Source organism: Pelodiscus sinensis, chromosome 1 (assembly GCF_049634645.1).
Source record: "Pelodiscus sinensis isolate JC-2024 chromosome 1, ASM4963464v1, whole genome shotgun sequence".
Taxonomy (NCBI): Eukaryota; Metazoa; Chordata; order Testudines; family Trionychidae; genus Pelodiscus; species Pelodiscus sinensis.
The window spans coordinates 54,059,323-54,074,149 of NC_134711.1; the positions used below are offsets into that span (position 1 = coordinate 54,059,323).

At 38.8% G+C, this 14,827-nt stretch overlaps 1 protein-coding gene across 6 annotated transcripts in view; it reads right to left on the reverse strand.

The window, feature by feature from the left end:
- Window positions 1-14,827, reverse strand: part of ADAMTS20 (ADAM metallopeptidase with thrombospondin type 1 motif 20) — a 189,380-nt gene that overhangs the window by 17,116 nt on the left and 157,437 nt on the right. For all 6 annotated transcript variants that reach the window (XM_075930240.1, XM_075930234.1, XM_075930230.1 and 3 more), the window contains one exon: window positions 3,505-3,672. In XM_075930240.1, coding sequence (XP_075786355.1) covers window positions 3,505-3,672 — 168 coding nt within the window. The remainder of the gene's footprint in view (window positions 1-3,504; window positions 3,673-14,827) is intronic.

Here is a 14,827-nt window from a genome sequence, read left to right on the forward strand (position 1 = left end):
AAGAATATGAAAAAGGTAGCTGCGAAAATACGGTGTAATTCCCATTATCGCATGTCATTCATGAACCAAGAGGCTTGTATACAGTATTACCCTTTTACATTTTGCACTTATTACAGCTAACACACTTCTGTTTTCTTTCGATAACATAGTTCAGGTGTTTACTTCAATTTTCTACATTTTTGTCATAGGAGATTTAGGATGAAAATGTCAAATAACAATAGAAAAAACACACTTTCAGCAGGTGAGCTTAAATAAATACTACAGACTAAGGACCATGCTCCTGAAAGATATATGGCACGTTTAACGTAAGTCTCAATGGGAAGAGTGGCCACTCATATATGCACAGGCTGTGCAGGATCAGGCCTATGTAGTTGAAATCGTAGTAGTGTAAAATAGAGGATGCTCAGTTTTAAACAATGCGTAGATACCAAAAATTGTATCTGCATCTGATCCGCAATCTGCAAAAATTGTCCATGGATAACTGAAGCTTTGCAGAGCTCTACTAACAGATTCACAGGTCATTGCACACCAGTGACACAGAACTGTACCAAGTCCCCAACCCACACCTGCTCTCCATTTCTCCCTAGAGACCTCTACCCCTACCATGCCTGTTTTCCCCACTCCCTAAGTATTCAGAAGTATTCTAGATGTCTCAGTGTTCAGAATTCCAGATATAAAGGATTCTGAGATACAGGGACAGAGGATGGGACATGGAATTCACGCTGACCAGACACAATTGCTGTCAGGTAATGCTTCAAGTTACAGTCAATGTGGATCCCACTCTAGGCAACTGACAAGCAGTGCCCCCATCTAAAAGGTGGAACAGAGGAGTCCAGATGGTCTAAGCTAATAGTGTTTGCAATTTTGCTCTCCTGAACCTAGCTCCTGTCCTTGCAGATAGATTAAGCGTATAGTGTTTAACAAAAATGACTGGTGTACTCCAACTGACTGCCTTAGGTATTTGTGATGCAAGAATGTTCCTGGAATAGGAGGAAGACTTCAACTCTGGAGGAGTAAGTTTTCACATTTAGAGGAAGTGGTACATCCACTGTCTAGCAGCAGATTGAAATGCACTGTGCACGGATCAGCAGCGTGTCCTTACAGACACACAAGTGTCTATAGTAAACATTTTGAGGTCAATGGGGGAAGTTCACCTGGGACAAGTGGCTCCTTGTCCTGCTCTTGTCTGCACACTGCCTCCGTTCTTATTCCCGGGTGCTGACTCTGTGGGTCGCAGCCCATTGGCCGAGAACTGTAGCCAATGAAAACTGTAAGGGGCAGCACCTGAAGACAGAGTCAGAGTGTCTGCCAAGCTGCCTGGTCATGCTTCTGCCAGCAACAGCAAGGATAGGGAACCTCTTGCTGTGAGCCCCCATAAGAATATGTTTTAAAAAGGCCAATCAGGGAAAACTCCCAAGCAGGAATTTTAGAACAGGTCCTAATTGTTATTAAACCCTATGTACAATACAGTATACAGCATTCTCTATCAACATATGAAAATATCCCATGAAGAGCCATTGAACGAAATTATCAAGCCATATTTTAGGATGTGTTTTTTCCTGTAGCTCCTACTATTTTTCCACCATTGTTCACATTTATGCTATTATGCTATTGTATGCTATTGCAGGAGGAGTAACGTTAGTCCGAACTAGGGGCTTTAGTTCAGACTACCTAGCCCATGCTGTGTGTAGCCGCGGGCAGGGAATCCGAACTACCGGGCATTTAAAAATGGCTGCACCCGGGAACATGAAAATAAAGCCTGGGATATTTTAGTCCTGGGCTTCATTTGCAAGTTCAAATGACTACATTAGCCACCCTAGTTCGAACTAGGGTAGCTAGTGTAGACATACCCTTAGGCACCAAGAAATGTCTAGCCTTTCTTTCCAAAAGAGGTATGAGCCTGGCTTGCTAGTAGCCATCTTCCTTATACCATGGACCCTGCACTCGTGTATGTTTTCCCGTCCATTTCCAAGTCCTGGGTTAATATTCAAGATCAGGTGGAACAAAGTCAAGGTAATTCATGCCGGGTTCTGGCTTATGGGCCCTTTTGGATACTATCTGGCGTCCCAGAATGTCTGGACATAATTCTGCAGAATTGACGTCAAACAGTGTTTCACACTTTATCCAGACATGCCATAACTGTATCAGATAGCCTTGGTGTTGGCCAGTTGAGTGATACTGACAAACTTCTTTCAAGCGCAAGAAATATTCCTGCAAAACAGGAAGCATTCCACAAAGAGAACTTATTTCTGTAAATGGAAAAGATTCTCAATATGAGCAGCACAATGCAAACTTAATGCAGTGGAGGTGCTCATACTAAAGATCCTGAAGAATCTCCTGCATTTAAAAGATTGTTCTGCTCCATTAACATTAATCTAGCAGCAAATAAAGCCCGGGATATTTTAGTCCTGGGCTTCATTTGCAAGTTCGAATGACTACATTAGCCACCCTAGTTCGAACTAGGATGGCAGTGTAGACATACCCTAAGACACTTATGAAAAGTTTACCCTTAAAGAGCAAGGGCACATTAAAAGGAAATTACTAAAGTGATGACTTATGACACAATACATTATTATACACCGATAAGTGAAACTCCAAAGATCACAGAATGTAAATGTTTATCTTAACTATTTGGTCTTGAATCTACAAATTAGGCTAGCTACCCTTCAAGAAAAGGCTATCCTGTGAAATGAGAGCCCCAAACCATTAATCAGCAACAGATGGGCATTATCAAATATATTTTAATTTTCACTTGCAAATTTGTCAGTATTTTCTGTGATATAATTTACAAATAAAAGCAAGATCTTATAGTGTGCCAATTCATTTTAAGCTGTAGATATAATTAGTATAGCTATAAGGGAACAGCTTCCCTATGTGGAGAGATTAATAAGACTAGGACTTTTCAGCATGGAAGAGAGATGGCTAAGAGGGAACATCATAGAGGTCCCTAAAATCATGACTGATGTGGAGAAATAAATAAGGAAGTGTTATTTGTTCCTTCTCATAACACAAGACATAGAAGTAACCCAATTACATTAATAGGTAGCCGGTTTAAAATAAACAAAGGAAGTATTTCTTCACACAATATACCATCAACCTGCAATGCTTTTGCCAGAGAATGTTGTGAAGGCCAAGTCTATAACTGGGTTCCAAAAAGAGCTAGATAAATTCATGAAGGATAGGTGCATGAATGGCAGGGATGGTGTCCCTAGGCTCTGTTTGCCAGAATCTGGGAATGGATGACAGAGGATGCGATCTCTTGCTGATTACCTATTTTGTTCATTCCCTCTCAAGCACCTGGAATAGGCTACTGTCAAAGACAGGACACTGGGCTAGATGAACCTGTGGTCCAACTCAGTATGGCTGTTCTTATGTTCTTAAGTGGATAGCACATAAGAACAACTTCTGTCTAGTATTTTAATTGAAGCAGCATAGCATTAATATGCCCTTGTATGAATTGCTTAGAAGGAAGAGGGGGATATAATTACAGGAAATTTTAGCTACCTCCTTCCATCTGTTGGCCTTCCATGCAGGACATCTGACAGTTCTACAAACTTTGTGGGTTCGAGGTTTCTTTAAATGTCTACAGTTTTCTTCCTCTAATTTAATGTGGATGCTGTTCACACAATGCACATCACGATACTTTATACCCTTTCCACAGGAAACAGAACACTGTAAAAGAAGATATAGATTTGCTTTATTCCTATGTTTTACTTAGAATTTTAAAATTACATGAAAAACAGAAAAAACAACCATTCAGTGTACAAATAAATAATAGCAATTTTATATTGTGCAATATCTACCATACATCTCTACTTTGAAGTATAGAAGTTGTTACCTAATGAACAGTACTTATTGTTTAGATCCTGGTCAACAATCAGTTAATTGTTCATTCATTCATTAGTACATATACCAGATCTCATAAATACATTGGTTTCACATTCATCCAGGCATCTTGTATTTGTAAATAAATATGTGGCTAATTTTGTGTATATAAGATGAGTTATACAATGAGTCAGAATAGATCACAAACAAAATACCTTCGTTTTCCAGAATCTGTATGAGAATGTGTTATATGGACCCTAAAGCCTCATGCAGTTTGTACTGTTTTTTACCCTACGTTACTTTATTTTTACACAAACAAGCATTATCAGTTATTTACTTCTTACCAAATGGAAAGGCCAGGATACATCATTCTTTCTCCCCCCCCCCCCCCCCCCCCCACCTCCCTATTGACAGAGCTCCTATTGGCTTCCTCTGGCTCCAGAAGATCTTTTCTACCTCTGTTTGCAAACTTGATGCAAATCAAGAATGAAATCCTGGCTCGATTCAAATCTATGGGAATTTTACCTTTAACTTCATGGGGCCAGGATTTCATGCGAACTCTCTTGCAGCTCTTTACTTCTGCAGATCCTATTTAGGTTCCAATCCTGCACTGTGTAGTGTGTGAGCAGAATGGGTGTATTTCATAACAAGTAAATTCTGCAATATTTGATGCTGAGATTAATTTATTTCCAAATAAGTCATTATCTTGTACATTTTTAGCTGATACATTCATTTCTAGCGAAATGTTGATGTATAAAAGGATTTTTTTTCTGTTTCAGTTTTCAGAAAGAGTACTGTCTAATGTATTTTAGGCTGTTTTAACTTAGGCCTCAGAAGTCTTAAGTAAATGCATCCACTACCATCAGGCAGAGAATGATTACTCAAATCAAAACATCATTCATACAAGATCCAGAAAAAAATATTTGGCCAAAGTGGGTAACCACCCTTTCTCCACAAATACCGGTAGGCATTTCTCTTTTTTTCCTGTCTAGTGTCCTTTATGAGGAGAAATTATGTCACATCTCAATATAATCAAACCTTGTAACATTCAATCATTTTCTATTTCCAGGAAAGAAAGTTTATAAAATACAGGATGCAAAAGCTTACATTTCTAATCAGCAATGACTACTATAAATGGGAATATTTCTAAACTAAGCTAAATCATTTTCCTTTCTTTGAATCTTTCAATTTATATCATTTTAAAATATTGTGGATATGATTCAAAAAGGCCCCCCACACACACACACAATCCCCTGCCCAGAGCCTCTCCTTACCCCATATCTCTAACATCCTACCTTGAGCCCCTCCTTAAGGATCTGACCAACACTGTCTAAATGTGCTAGTTGAAACATAAATGAACAGCAGGTAGGATAGAAAAGCAACACTTACAGAATTTATAGGATACATTCTGTATATTGTACAAGGTGGTGATCTTGGGGTTCTCTTTCATGACAAAGTTCTACTACTAAACTTCCTGATTACAGTGTAATTATACAGGAAATAGAAAATAAACAGAACTAAATGTTTCAGCCATCAACAGCTATAGAGAGGGAAGTGATGAGATGGTAATACAAAAGGAGAATACAGGACATGATTACAGGACAATACGTGTTCCAGTTACTTTAAAAGTTTGTTTTCTCTAAATGCTTGTCAGTTTAATGGAAATGGCTAAAGCCTGCTGAAACTTATTTGATGTCTCAATGAAGCTATGAAACCACAATTGAAAGATTACTGAACAGATATTTACAGAAGAAAACTAGGTCTTAACAATTCTTAAAGTTTCTTGTAACTAAAAACATTTAATGAGATTGTGGGAAATATACTTTCATTTTAAAGTGATGTAAATTTGTAGAAATAATCTCAAAATTAAAATCATCAATAAAATCTAATGAATTGTTTTTAATGACAATAAATGACATGAAAATGTCTTGAATTTTCAGTTTGTACCAAGAAAACATGAAATTAACTGAGAAACAATAGTGGAAATAATGATGTTATTTTAATGCAGAGGTTATTTTTACTCCATGTTTGTCTAATTCCTTCCCAAATAACCAAATACATTAGAATAGCTTGAGATTATGTTTTTAAAAATTTCAAAATGCAATAAGACCTCATACTTTTAAATATAACCTTTCTAGAAAAGCTACAGATGGGATATACACATTTTGTAACCTTTTCTCTCTTACATACATCTCAAATTAAGGGCCTGCTCTTGAATTCTTACACACTCAAAATTGCCATTTAGAACAGAGATCAGGCCAAACTTAGTAGTGTCACTGTATAGGCTATATTATTTATATTCCAATACAATATTTTAATTCACCAACATTTTAGTTATTACGAAAAAAGTAAAGTCTAATTTGTTTAATGTTGGTTATTTCAGTGCTCACATCACCTACAGAAGGAGGAACAATCCTTGATATACCAGTAATAAAAGAAAACAGTGATTATAAACATTTACTACATTTTGAATTCTTATTTATTATAGTTTGTTACTGTCAATTTGTGAATCTCCATCTCAACATTATTATTTAATTATTAGTAGCTTAGGTTTAATACGGTACTGTTCTGTCTCTGCTGCTGTATATTTCCGGTTCGCAATGAGGAATGTGATCGATCAGTCACTTTGTTGCTCTGGTATTTGTTACTCTGAGATTGTACTGTAGTTGTTACAAGGCTCAGTTGTGTTATTTACAAATTTGTATCTGCATCCATATATACAAAAATGAGCAGTAGATATCTGCATCCACATCCGTGGATGGGATAACCATGAATATAAAGCAAATACCCACTGACTTGCAGGGCTCTAACTATTTAGGCACAGTCCTGCATTCCTACCCAGGTCCTCTGAAGCCGGGAAGTTACAAACCACCTCTTTGTGAGATTTAGCTTCTTGCCCATTTTGTTCCATAGCCAGACCTGCTGATGGGGAAAGGGGTAAATGGGGCAATTGCCCCAGGGACCAGTGATACAAAAGGGCCTGGAGCTCCTGTCTGCTGCCACCGCTATGGAAACAGTAACAGCAGCTGGAGCCCCGGGCCCTTTCAATTGCTGCCGGAGCGCTGCACAGCATGCTGTGGGTAGCACCAAGAGCTCCCAGCAATGCTAAGGACTGTCTAGACTCATCCTCACCCCTTCTGGGGACACCAAGCAGGTCCCCTACCTGACTTGTCCAGGGGCCTGGCGAGCTGTTAGCCCTCCAGTCCATAAGTTGTCATGGAGGTGGCATCCCCAGAGACAAGAACAATTCCATTGATCCCTTAAATGCAAGGAATGCAGCTATACCTGGATCTTTTCTTATTGTGTAAGATCACGGAGTTCCCTTGCCCGCTTCTCACTCCACGCACTTATATAAGAGCCAGGAAAATGTGGCCCAGATAGCATATTTTAAAAGCAGGATGGCTATTTTTGACTTGTTGATTACAAACTTGAATTGATTTTGGAGTTGTATGAGGAACACATTTTCCATCTAACATGGCTCACATGTATAGAAAAACTTCCAGGGGAACTTTATCTCTCAGAAGAAATATGAACATTTTACTTAAAAGAAATAAAAGTTGAAAAAAGTATTCCACAAGCATTTTACCCACAAATTTTAGCATGTCTCCTCAACATGGGCTAAGGTAATACTTTCTCATATTGCAGTTCATCCTTTATAAAACTGCAATGAATAGCTGGAGTTAATATTGTTGAAAGTCATTCCGTAACCCTGGTAACTAGAAGTCATCAGTTAAATCTTTTTTGGTATTAAAATTTTGTGAACATTAGCCTGATGCAGCTGCTGGCACTCTCTGAAGTGTACAAGTTAATTCTTATGCAGAAGGAGCATCATCAATTGCTTGCAAATAAAGGTTCTTTCAAACAGCTTAAATATAGTTTCGAGCAGTTGCAATAAATACAGCTTTACTGAAAGGGTTTAGAGGTATCCTTTTTTAATAGATAGTTTGAAAAAAAAACCCTAAACAGTTAGATTTGTGGGGGAGAGGGGATTTAATCTAAATTTATTTTGTTTTCTTTTCAAGGGAACCTTTTGTGCCTGTAATTTAACCAGGCCAAATACTTTTTCCAAGACTACACTTGGAAAACTGCTTAGCAAGTGGAAAGCATATTAACAGCTACGGTTTGGCTGAGTCTAGACTGGCATGATTTTACGGAAATACTTTTAACAGAAAAGTTTTTCCATTAAAAGTATTTCCGCAAAAGTGCATCTAGATTGGCACGGATGCTTTTGCGCAAAAAGTGCTTTTGCACAAAAGCATCCATGGCCAGTCTAGACGCAATTTTGCACAAGAAAGCTCCGATCGCAATTTTAGCCATCGGGACTTTTTTGCGCAAAACAGTTCTTCCTTGTCTACACTGGCCCTCTTGAGCAAGTATTCTTGCGCAAGAGGGCTTTTTCCCGAGCGGGAGCGTGAAAGTATTTGCGTGAGAAGCACTGATTTTGTACATTACAAAGTCAGTGCTCTTGCACAAATTCAAGCAGCCAGTGTAGATAGCTGGCAAGTTTTTGCGCAAAAGCATTTGCTTTTGCGCAAAATCTTGCCAGTCTAGACGCACCCCTAGTGTTTCTCATAGCAAATTAATGGCATAAGAGTTTAAAGGTTGTGGCTAAGAGGGGGTGAGGTAGCATCTAAAGAGAATAATGTATTTATCATTGTAAAAAAAATAAAAGCCTTTTAGATGTGATTGTGTGACTGTACTGAGCCGGAAACTGGACCAGTGACTTTCAAATTCTTAGGCTCAATCTAGAACCTACTCCAAAGAGATACAGGGATCAGAAAAATGGTGAACTTCCTCTTGTGATATATACAGTGCTGTTGATTCTACTAATCTTTGGTTGACACAGTGGTTCCGAGGGCTATAATCCAGTGGGAGTAGTTTAAGCAGCTCTAAAACTATGCAAGGACTGTTGTGGCTCCTTAAACTGCTTCTTTGCCCAGCTGTGCCCAGGGCAGGGACCATCTGGGAGCTACTTTATCCCCTGTCATTAGTCAGCTTCTCTTCATGCTCCATTTCAGTTGGGGGCATGCCTCCCCACTGTGGAGGTTTAGAAGTGGTGATATTGAGCTGTTACACCAATTCTGTACCAAATATGCATTCCCTCTATGCTGAAGGAATGTGGAATTCTCAACTAGAGAAACTCCCCAGATTTCCTTCCCCTTTGCAGTGGTGGAGCATTGCAAAGGGGACAAACTCTAGAATTGAGCCTGTGTCATTTCCAATTTTTAGGATACTAAGTCTTCATTAAAATAAAGCAAGTTCTTTACCACACAAAATACTAGACAGGCAGCCCTCAGACTTATGACACAACTATCTTCTAAAAATAGCATTGTAAGTCAAAATGCCGTAACTCAGAAATGCAATTCACTCCATTGTAGGACCAAGCTTTGTAAAAGCAAAAACCACTGGTCATCACATACAGCTCCCAGCTTAAAGCCCTCCAGCGCATCATTGACAATCTACAACCAATTCTGGAAAACAATCCATCACTCTCACAGACCTTGGGAAACAGGCCAATCTTTGCCTACAGACAGCCCCCCAACCTGAAACAAATACTTACCAGCAGCCACACAATGTACTACAAAAACATTTACCCAGAAACCTATCTTGTTGCCAACTCTGTCCACACATCTATGCCTGTGAGACTGTCACAGGACTAACCACATAAACCACACCATCAAGTATGTCTGTGATATATGCCATCAAGTGCCAGCAATGCCCCTCTGCTATGTATGTTGACCAAAGTGGACAGTCTCTACGCCAAAGGAGAAATGGACACAAATCAGACATCAGGAATAGTAACACATAAAACTGTAGGGGAACACTTTAACCTCCCTGGGTATTCAATAATGGATTTGAAAGTAGCCATCCTTCTACAGAAGAATTTCAAAATCCGATTACTGAACTGGAATTCATTTGCAAATTCAACACTATGGCTACGTCTACACTGGCCCCTTCTTCGGAAGGGGCATGCTAATTTTGAAAGTGGGAATAGGGAAATCCACGGGGGATTTAAATATGCCCCGCGGGATTTAAATAAACATGTCCGCCGCTTTTTTTCCGGCTTGGGGAAAAGCCGGAAAAAAGCGTCTAGACTGGCCCGATCCTCCAGAATAAAGCCCTATTCCGGAATAAAGCCCTTTGAAGTAGGAATAAGAGATCCTCCGGAATAGGGCTTTATTCCGGAGGCTCGGGCCAGTCTAGACGCTTTTTTCCGGCTTTTCCCCAAGCCGGAAAAAAAGCAGCGGACATGTTTACTTAAATCCCACAGGGGATATTTAAATCCCCCGCGGATTTCCCTATTCCCACTTTCAAAATTAGCATGCCTCTTCCAAAGAAGGGGCCAGTGTAGACGTAGCCTATCAGTTTAAGATTGGATAAGGATCTCAACTAGTTAATGCATCACAAAGGCAATTTCCCCTCTCTGGATATTCACATTTCCACACCAGATGTTGTGAGTGATTCACTTCCATCCTGAGTTGATTAGCTTCATTAACACAAGCAACTTCTTCCTTATATATACCCGTGCTTCTGCAACTTCCATTCCAATTCAGCTGATGAAGTGGGATTTCCCACAAAAGCTTTTGCCCTAATGGTCTCTAAAGTGCCACATAACTCCTCATTGTTTTTGCAGATACAGACTAACACTGCTACCCCTCTGAGACTTTTCATTGTCGATTGCAATGTGGGTATGAGAAAGTAGCAATCACAAAACTTCAACAACATGCTTAATAAGCCAGAATCCTGGATTCCTCAAAGTCAGGATTTGAACCAGGGCACAATGCAAAGATGGCTCTAGTGGCAGTAAAAGATGACTTTTGGGTGTCCTGGGTACAGGGAAGGTCTTTATGCTGGATCTTTGTAAGGTACTGCTAACACAACTACATTAAAGAGCAGAAATAGATGACCCAACAATACAGTAGCTCTAATCATTCCTCTCCAACTGAACTCTCAAAGGTGTGAAGGGTAACTGCTGACTCCCATAGTAACTCCCTGACAGCTCTCACTTATGAAATCCTGCAGAGATCCATATAACTCTCTTCAATATCTACATGAGACTAGTGGGAGAGAAAGTAAGATACTATGGGCTCAGCTGCGAAAAGTATGGCGATGACACTCAGTTATATACCCCAGTTTCAGCTGATGCAACCTGACTGTTACATAAGAAAATATCAAAATGGTTCAGTATCAGGAGGTGTAACAGTCACATAATATGCATTAAACGTGTTTTGTTTTTTACACAAGAAATATGGTGACTAATAACACAGTAACATTCACTTGTTCCAAATGCTCATTCTTATTTGTGTATTGCCCAGACAGTTTTCTAAAAGTCTGATCACACAATGGCTAACATTTTTCATAAACCTTTGTACTGAAAGCAGTAAGAAATTATACATGGTCATTACGATGTTGCTGTAAAATTATATATTCCGAGATAAATATTAACCCAGATGTCTGTTTAGGTTTATTAAAATCAGATTCTTTGTGCTGTCAACAATAGAGTATGTTTATTTATTGACATTGAAAATAAAATTCATCTTTTTTTTAAATGGCATGTTATAGTATTTTATAAGTAAGAAATATTTTGTGTTCTTTATCTGTGTTACTCCCTGGGGACTTTTGAGACAGCTCTTGGAGAAGTAGGTTTTGCTTTGTGGCAACAACACTCCAATAAATTCCATCAATTGTAAAATCTTTCGTAACAATTCTTTAAAATTCTCTGTTGTGATGCCTACAAAATACTTGCCAATGGCAAGTAGTGTACAGTACCCACTGCTTACTATGCTAATTAGCACTGTCTCATTGTTACCTTGTGCTCCTCCAATCTACTATATCCAACTTGTTTTTCATACAGAGCCTGTAAGCTCTTCTGCAGAAGGACCCTTGTTTATTATGGTTGTAAAATACCTAACCATGGGCTCTCTGCAATACAGATAAATACAAACACACAATGAAGGAAAAATTACACCCACCTCAAAACTAGCTATGAAATTGGTTATAAAATTGAAAAGGATGAAATTCTACACTGTTTTATAACCAATACAGCCCCTTTGACCTCAATCATTTTGCATGAGCTGCATGGCAGAGCAAAATTATACCTATGGAATTCATGGAGTAAAAATGTATTGGTCCATTATATCATGCCTTATATTTTTTTGAATACATTTTCTAGTGCTCTGCCCAGTTTAGTTTTAAATGTTCCAAGTATTGTGATGCCCACCACTTGTCTTGGGAGACTATTCTAACCCTAATAAATCTTATTTTTACTTTCTTAGAATACAGTCTAAACATTTACTTAAATTTATTTGATTCTTTACTTACATTTATTCCACCTAGCACCTTAATTTCTCTCCTCTTTTCCAATAACACATCTTCCCCTTTGCTGTTTTTCAGCCAAGCTAATTATTTCATCTTTCCTCATAAAACAATCCCTGCTGCTCCTTCACAATGTTTGTTGCTTTTTTCCCCCGAACTCACTCTAATATAGTTTTCTAGCAAGGAAGATCTTTCAACTGATCCTAATATTTCAGATTCAATAAGATGAATCACCTGACTTAGGGCTGGATCTTGCCTTCTTTATTCAAGCTGAATAATACCTTACTCCATGTATAGTAACACCGAAATAAATGCAACTACAGTATAAGATACAGCTCAGTGCGAGTAAGGATGGCAAAAACTGACCCATAGAAAGGGATGCGGATGCAAATGCTGCCCAAATATTACACTGGTCTCTTTTGCTTCTGTTTTACATTGTAATTTCATGTCTGATTTGCTATCAATTCTCACTCTCCTCTCTAAGCCTCTTTATATTACCTTTTCCCAGATTATTCTCCCCTGCATGGAGTATATGTGCTTTGAGTTATTTTCTCTAAATATTTAAGATTGTAATTTTTAAACTTTAATGATTTTGTTTTTCTTTTAATAATTGATCCATTCTTTGGAGGCACTATAACTTTTGATGATTTGAACTTTGCACTAAAAGTAGGCATTCAATCTATTTGTTGTGTATGAAGAATGAAATGTATACTCATAATTACAGAATTACTACAGAATGAATGAATGAATTTGCTGATAATTTCAGTAAATCCATTAAACTGAGTTAAAATTCATTATAAAATTAGTCCTTTTATAAATTTAGAATTCTAAGACCAATTTTTGTCTCTAGTGATCTCATCTCAGTTATTTCAGATGGCAAATCTTGAGTGAATCTAGTGCCATGGTCACCAACCAGTAGATCGCAATCTACCGGTAGATCTCAGGGGCTTTAAAAGTAGCTCTTGAGCCCTCTCTGAACTGCACGCATGCACAGTACATTTACATTAGATTTCCTTATTTGAGGAGCAGCTACTCACCGAGCAACAACACAGGTGAGTAGCTGTGAGGAATGGTGGGAGCTGGGAGGTCGGAAGGGCTGAAATACCCCAGCAAGCTGACTGTGGCTTTCAGCTGAAAGAGGCTGCCCCGTGCTCCAGCTGATCGGTGGCTTCTCCTCTGCACTTGCCCACATGGAGCTTGGTGCACCCTGGCTGAGCACAATGGCCAGCTGGCCGGGCAGCCACTTCTCTTCCCTCCAGCCGTGCTGGAGCAAGCTTCCCAGGCTGAGCGCAGGATCACAGATGCCCATCTGATGGACTGTATACGACTAGCAATCTCAGACTACAACCCAGACTTCAAGACACTAGCAGATACTGTTCAGTTACAGGTGTCACACTGAGACTTTGTTATTGGAAGAAAAAATATATAATTATCAATACTTGATTTTAGATTTACAAAATAGCAGAGAACAAAATATATAATTGTAAATGCTTCATTTGACATTTAAATAGCATGAATTAAAAACAAACCATTTATTTCATAACTATAAACATGTGATTTTAATTTTATGTATTGCATAATTTAAAAATAAACCCTGCTTAACAGAGTGTATAAGGGCTGGGGATAGCAAGTGATAGACAGGAGAATAGAGAGGGCAGGGCTTCAAGGAAGGGGTGGGGCGGTAGATCTTCACCTGTTCTGAGACTTAAAAAGTGATCTTGGGTATAAAAAGATTGGAGACCACTGATCTAGTTCAATGGGCTAATATTTAGGTTAAAAGTTAATTTATCTTTTATCCTTCATAATTGAAAATTATTGTTCCAGCAGAATCTTATAACATCTTCAGAGAAACTAATGAAAAATGGCCCTTTGCCAAAATAGCTGTCCTCTCCTTGTCTTAATAGGACTAAATCCACAGGATTCCTTAGTAAAGACAGCTACCACTTTCATTCTCTTGATCCAGGAAGTGTTCTGCTCTACCTCTTGAAAGCATCGGACAATCACCTTTCCCTAGGCCAGTTTGGCTGTATTCCCATTGGAAACAAGGGGAGGCATTGGCCATCTTTGCTAAGTTCAGCTTGAGTTATCAGTTCCATTGTCAACAATAGGAGATTGTGGCTATTTTGAGGTGGCCATCTTAACTATTCACAACACGTGTGCCTTAGTCCCATTAAAAGAATTGGGTAATTATGGGTAATAACCCCTATGTCTTATGTAGAATTTTTCATCAGTAGGTCTCAAAACAATTTTTAATATACCAAGCCACCAACACACCTGTGAGCTAGGAAAACAATAATAGCTCCATTTAACAGATGGGGAATTAAGGCACAGAGACAGTAAGCAGCTTGCATAAAATCTCACAGAAAATTCCATTCTAGAGCAAGGAATCGAATTCAGTTCTCTCAGCCCAGAGCTCTGGCCACTGGAACATCCTTCCCATTCATTGAGAGTGTGTCTACACGGCACTGTGATTTGAAATAAGATATGCAATTTGGGCTACACAAGCTGCATATCTTATTTCCATGCTATTTTGAAACAGCTTATTTAGTAATTTGGCACAGTCTACATAGCGTCAAATTTCGAAATAAAGCGCTATTCCACAACGTCTCTGACTCCTTTTATAAAGAGGTTTACAGGGACGTCGGAATAGCAAGCACAAAATAACCGGCTTGCTGTGAAGACATGG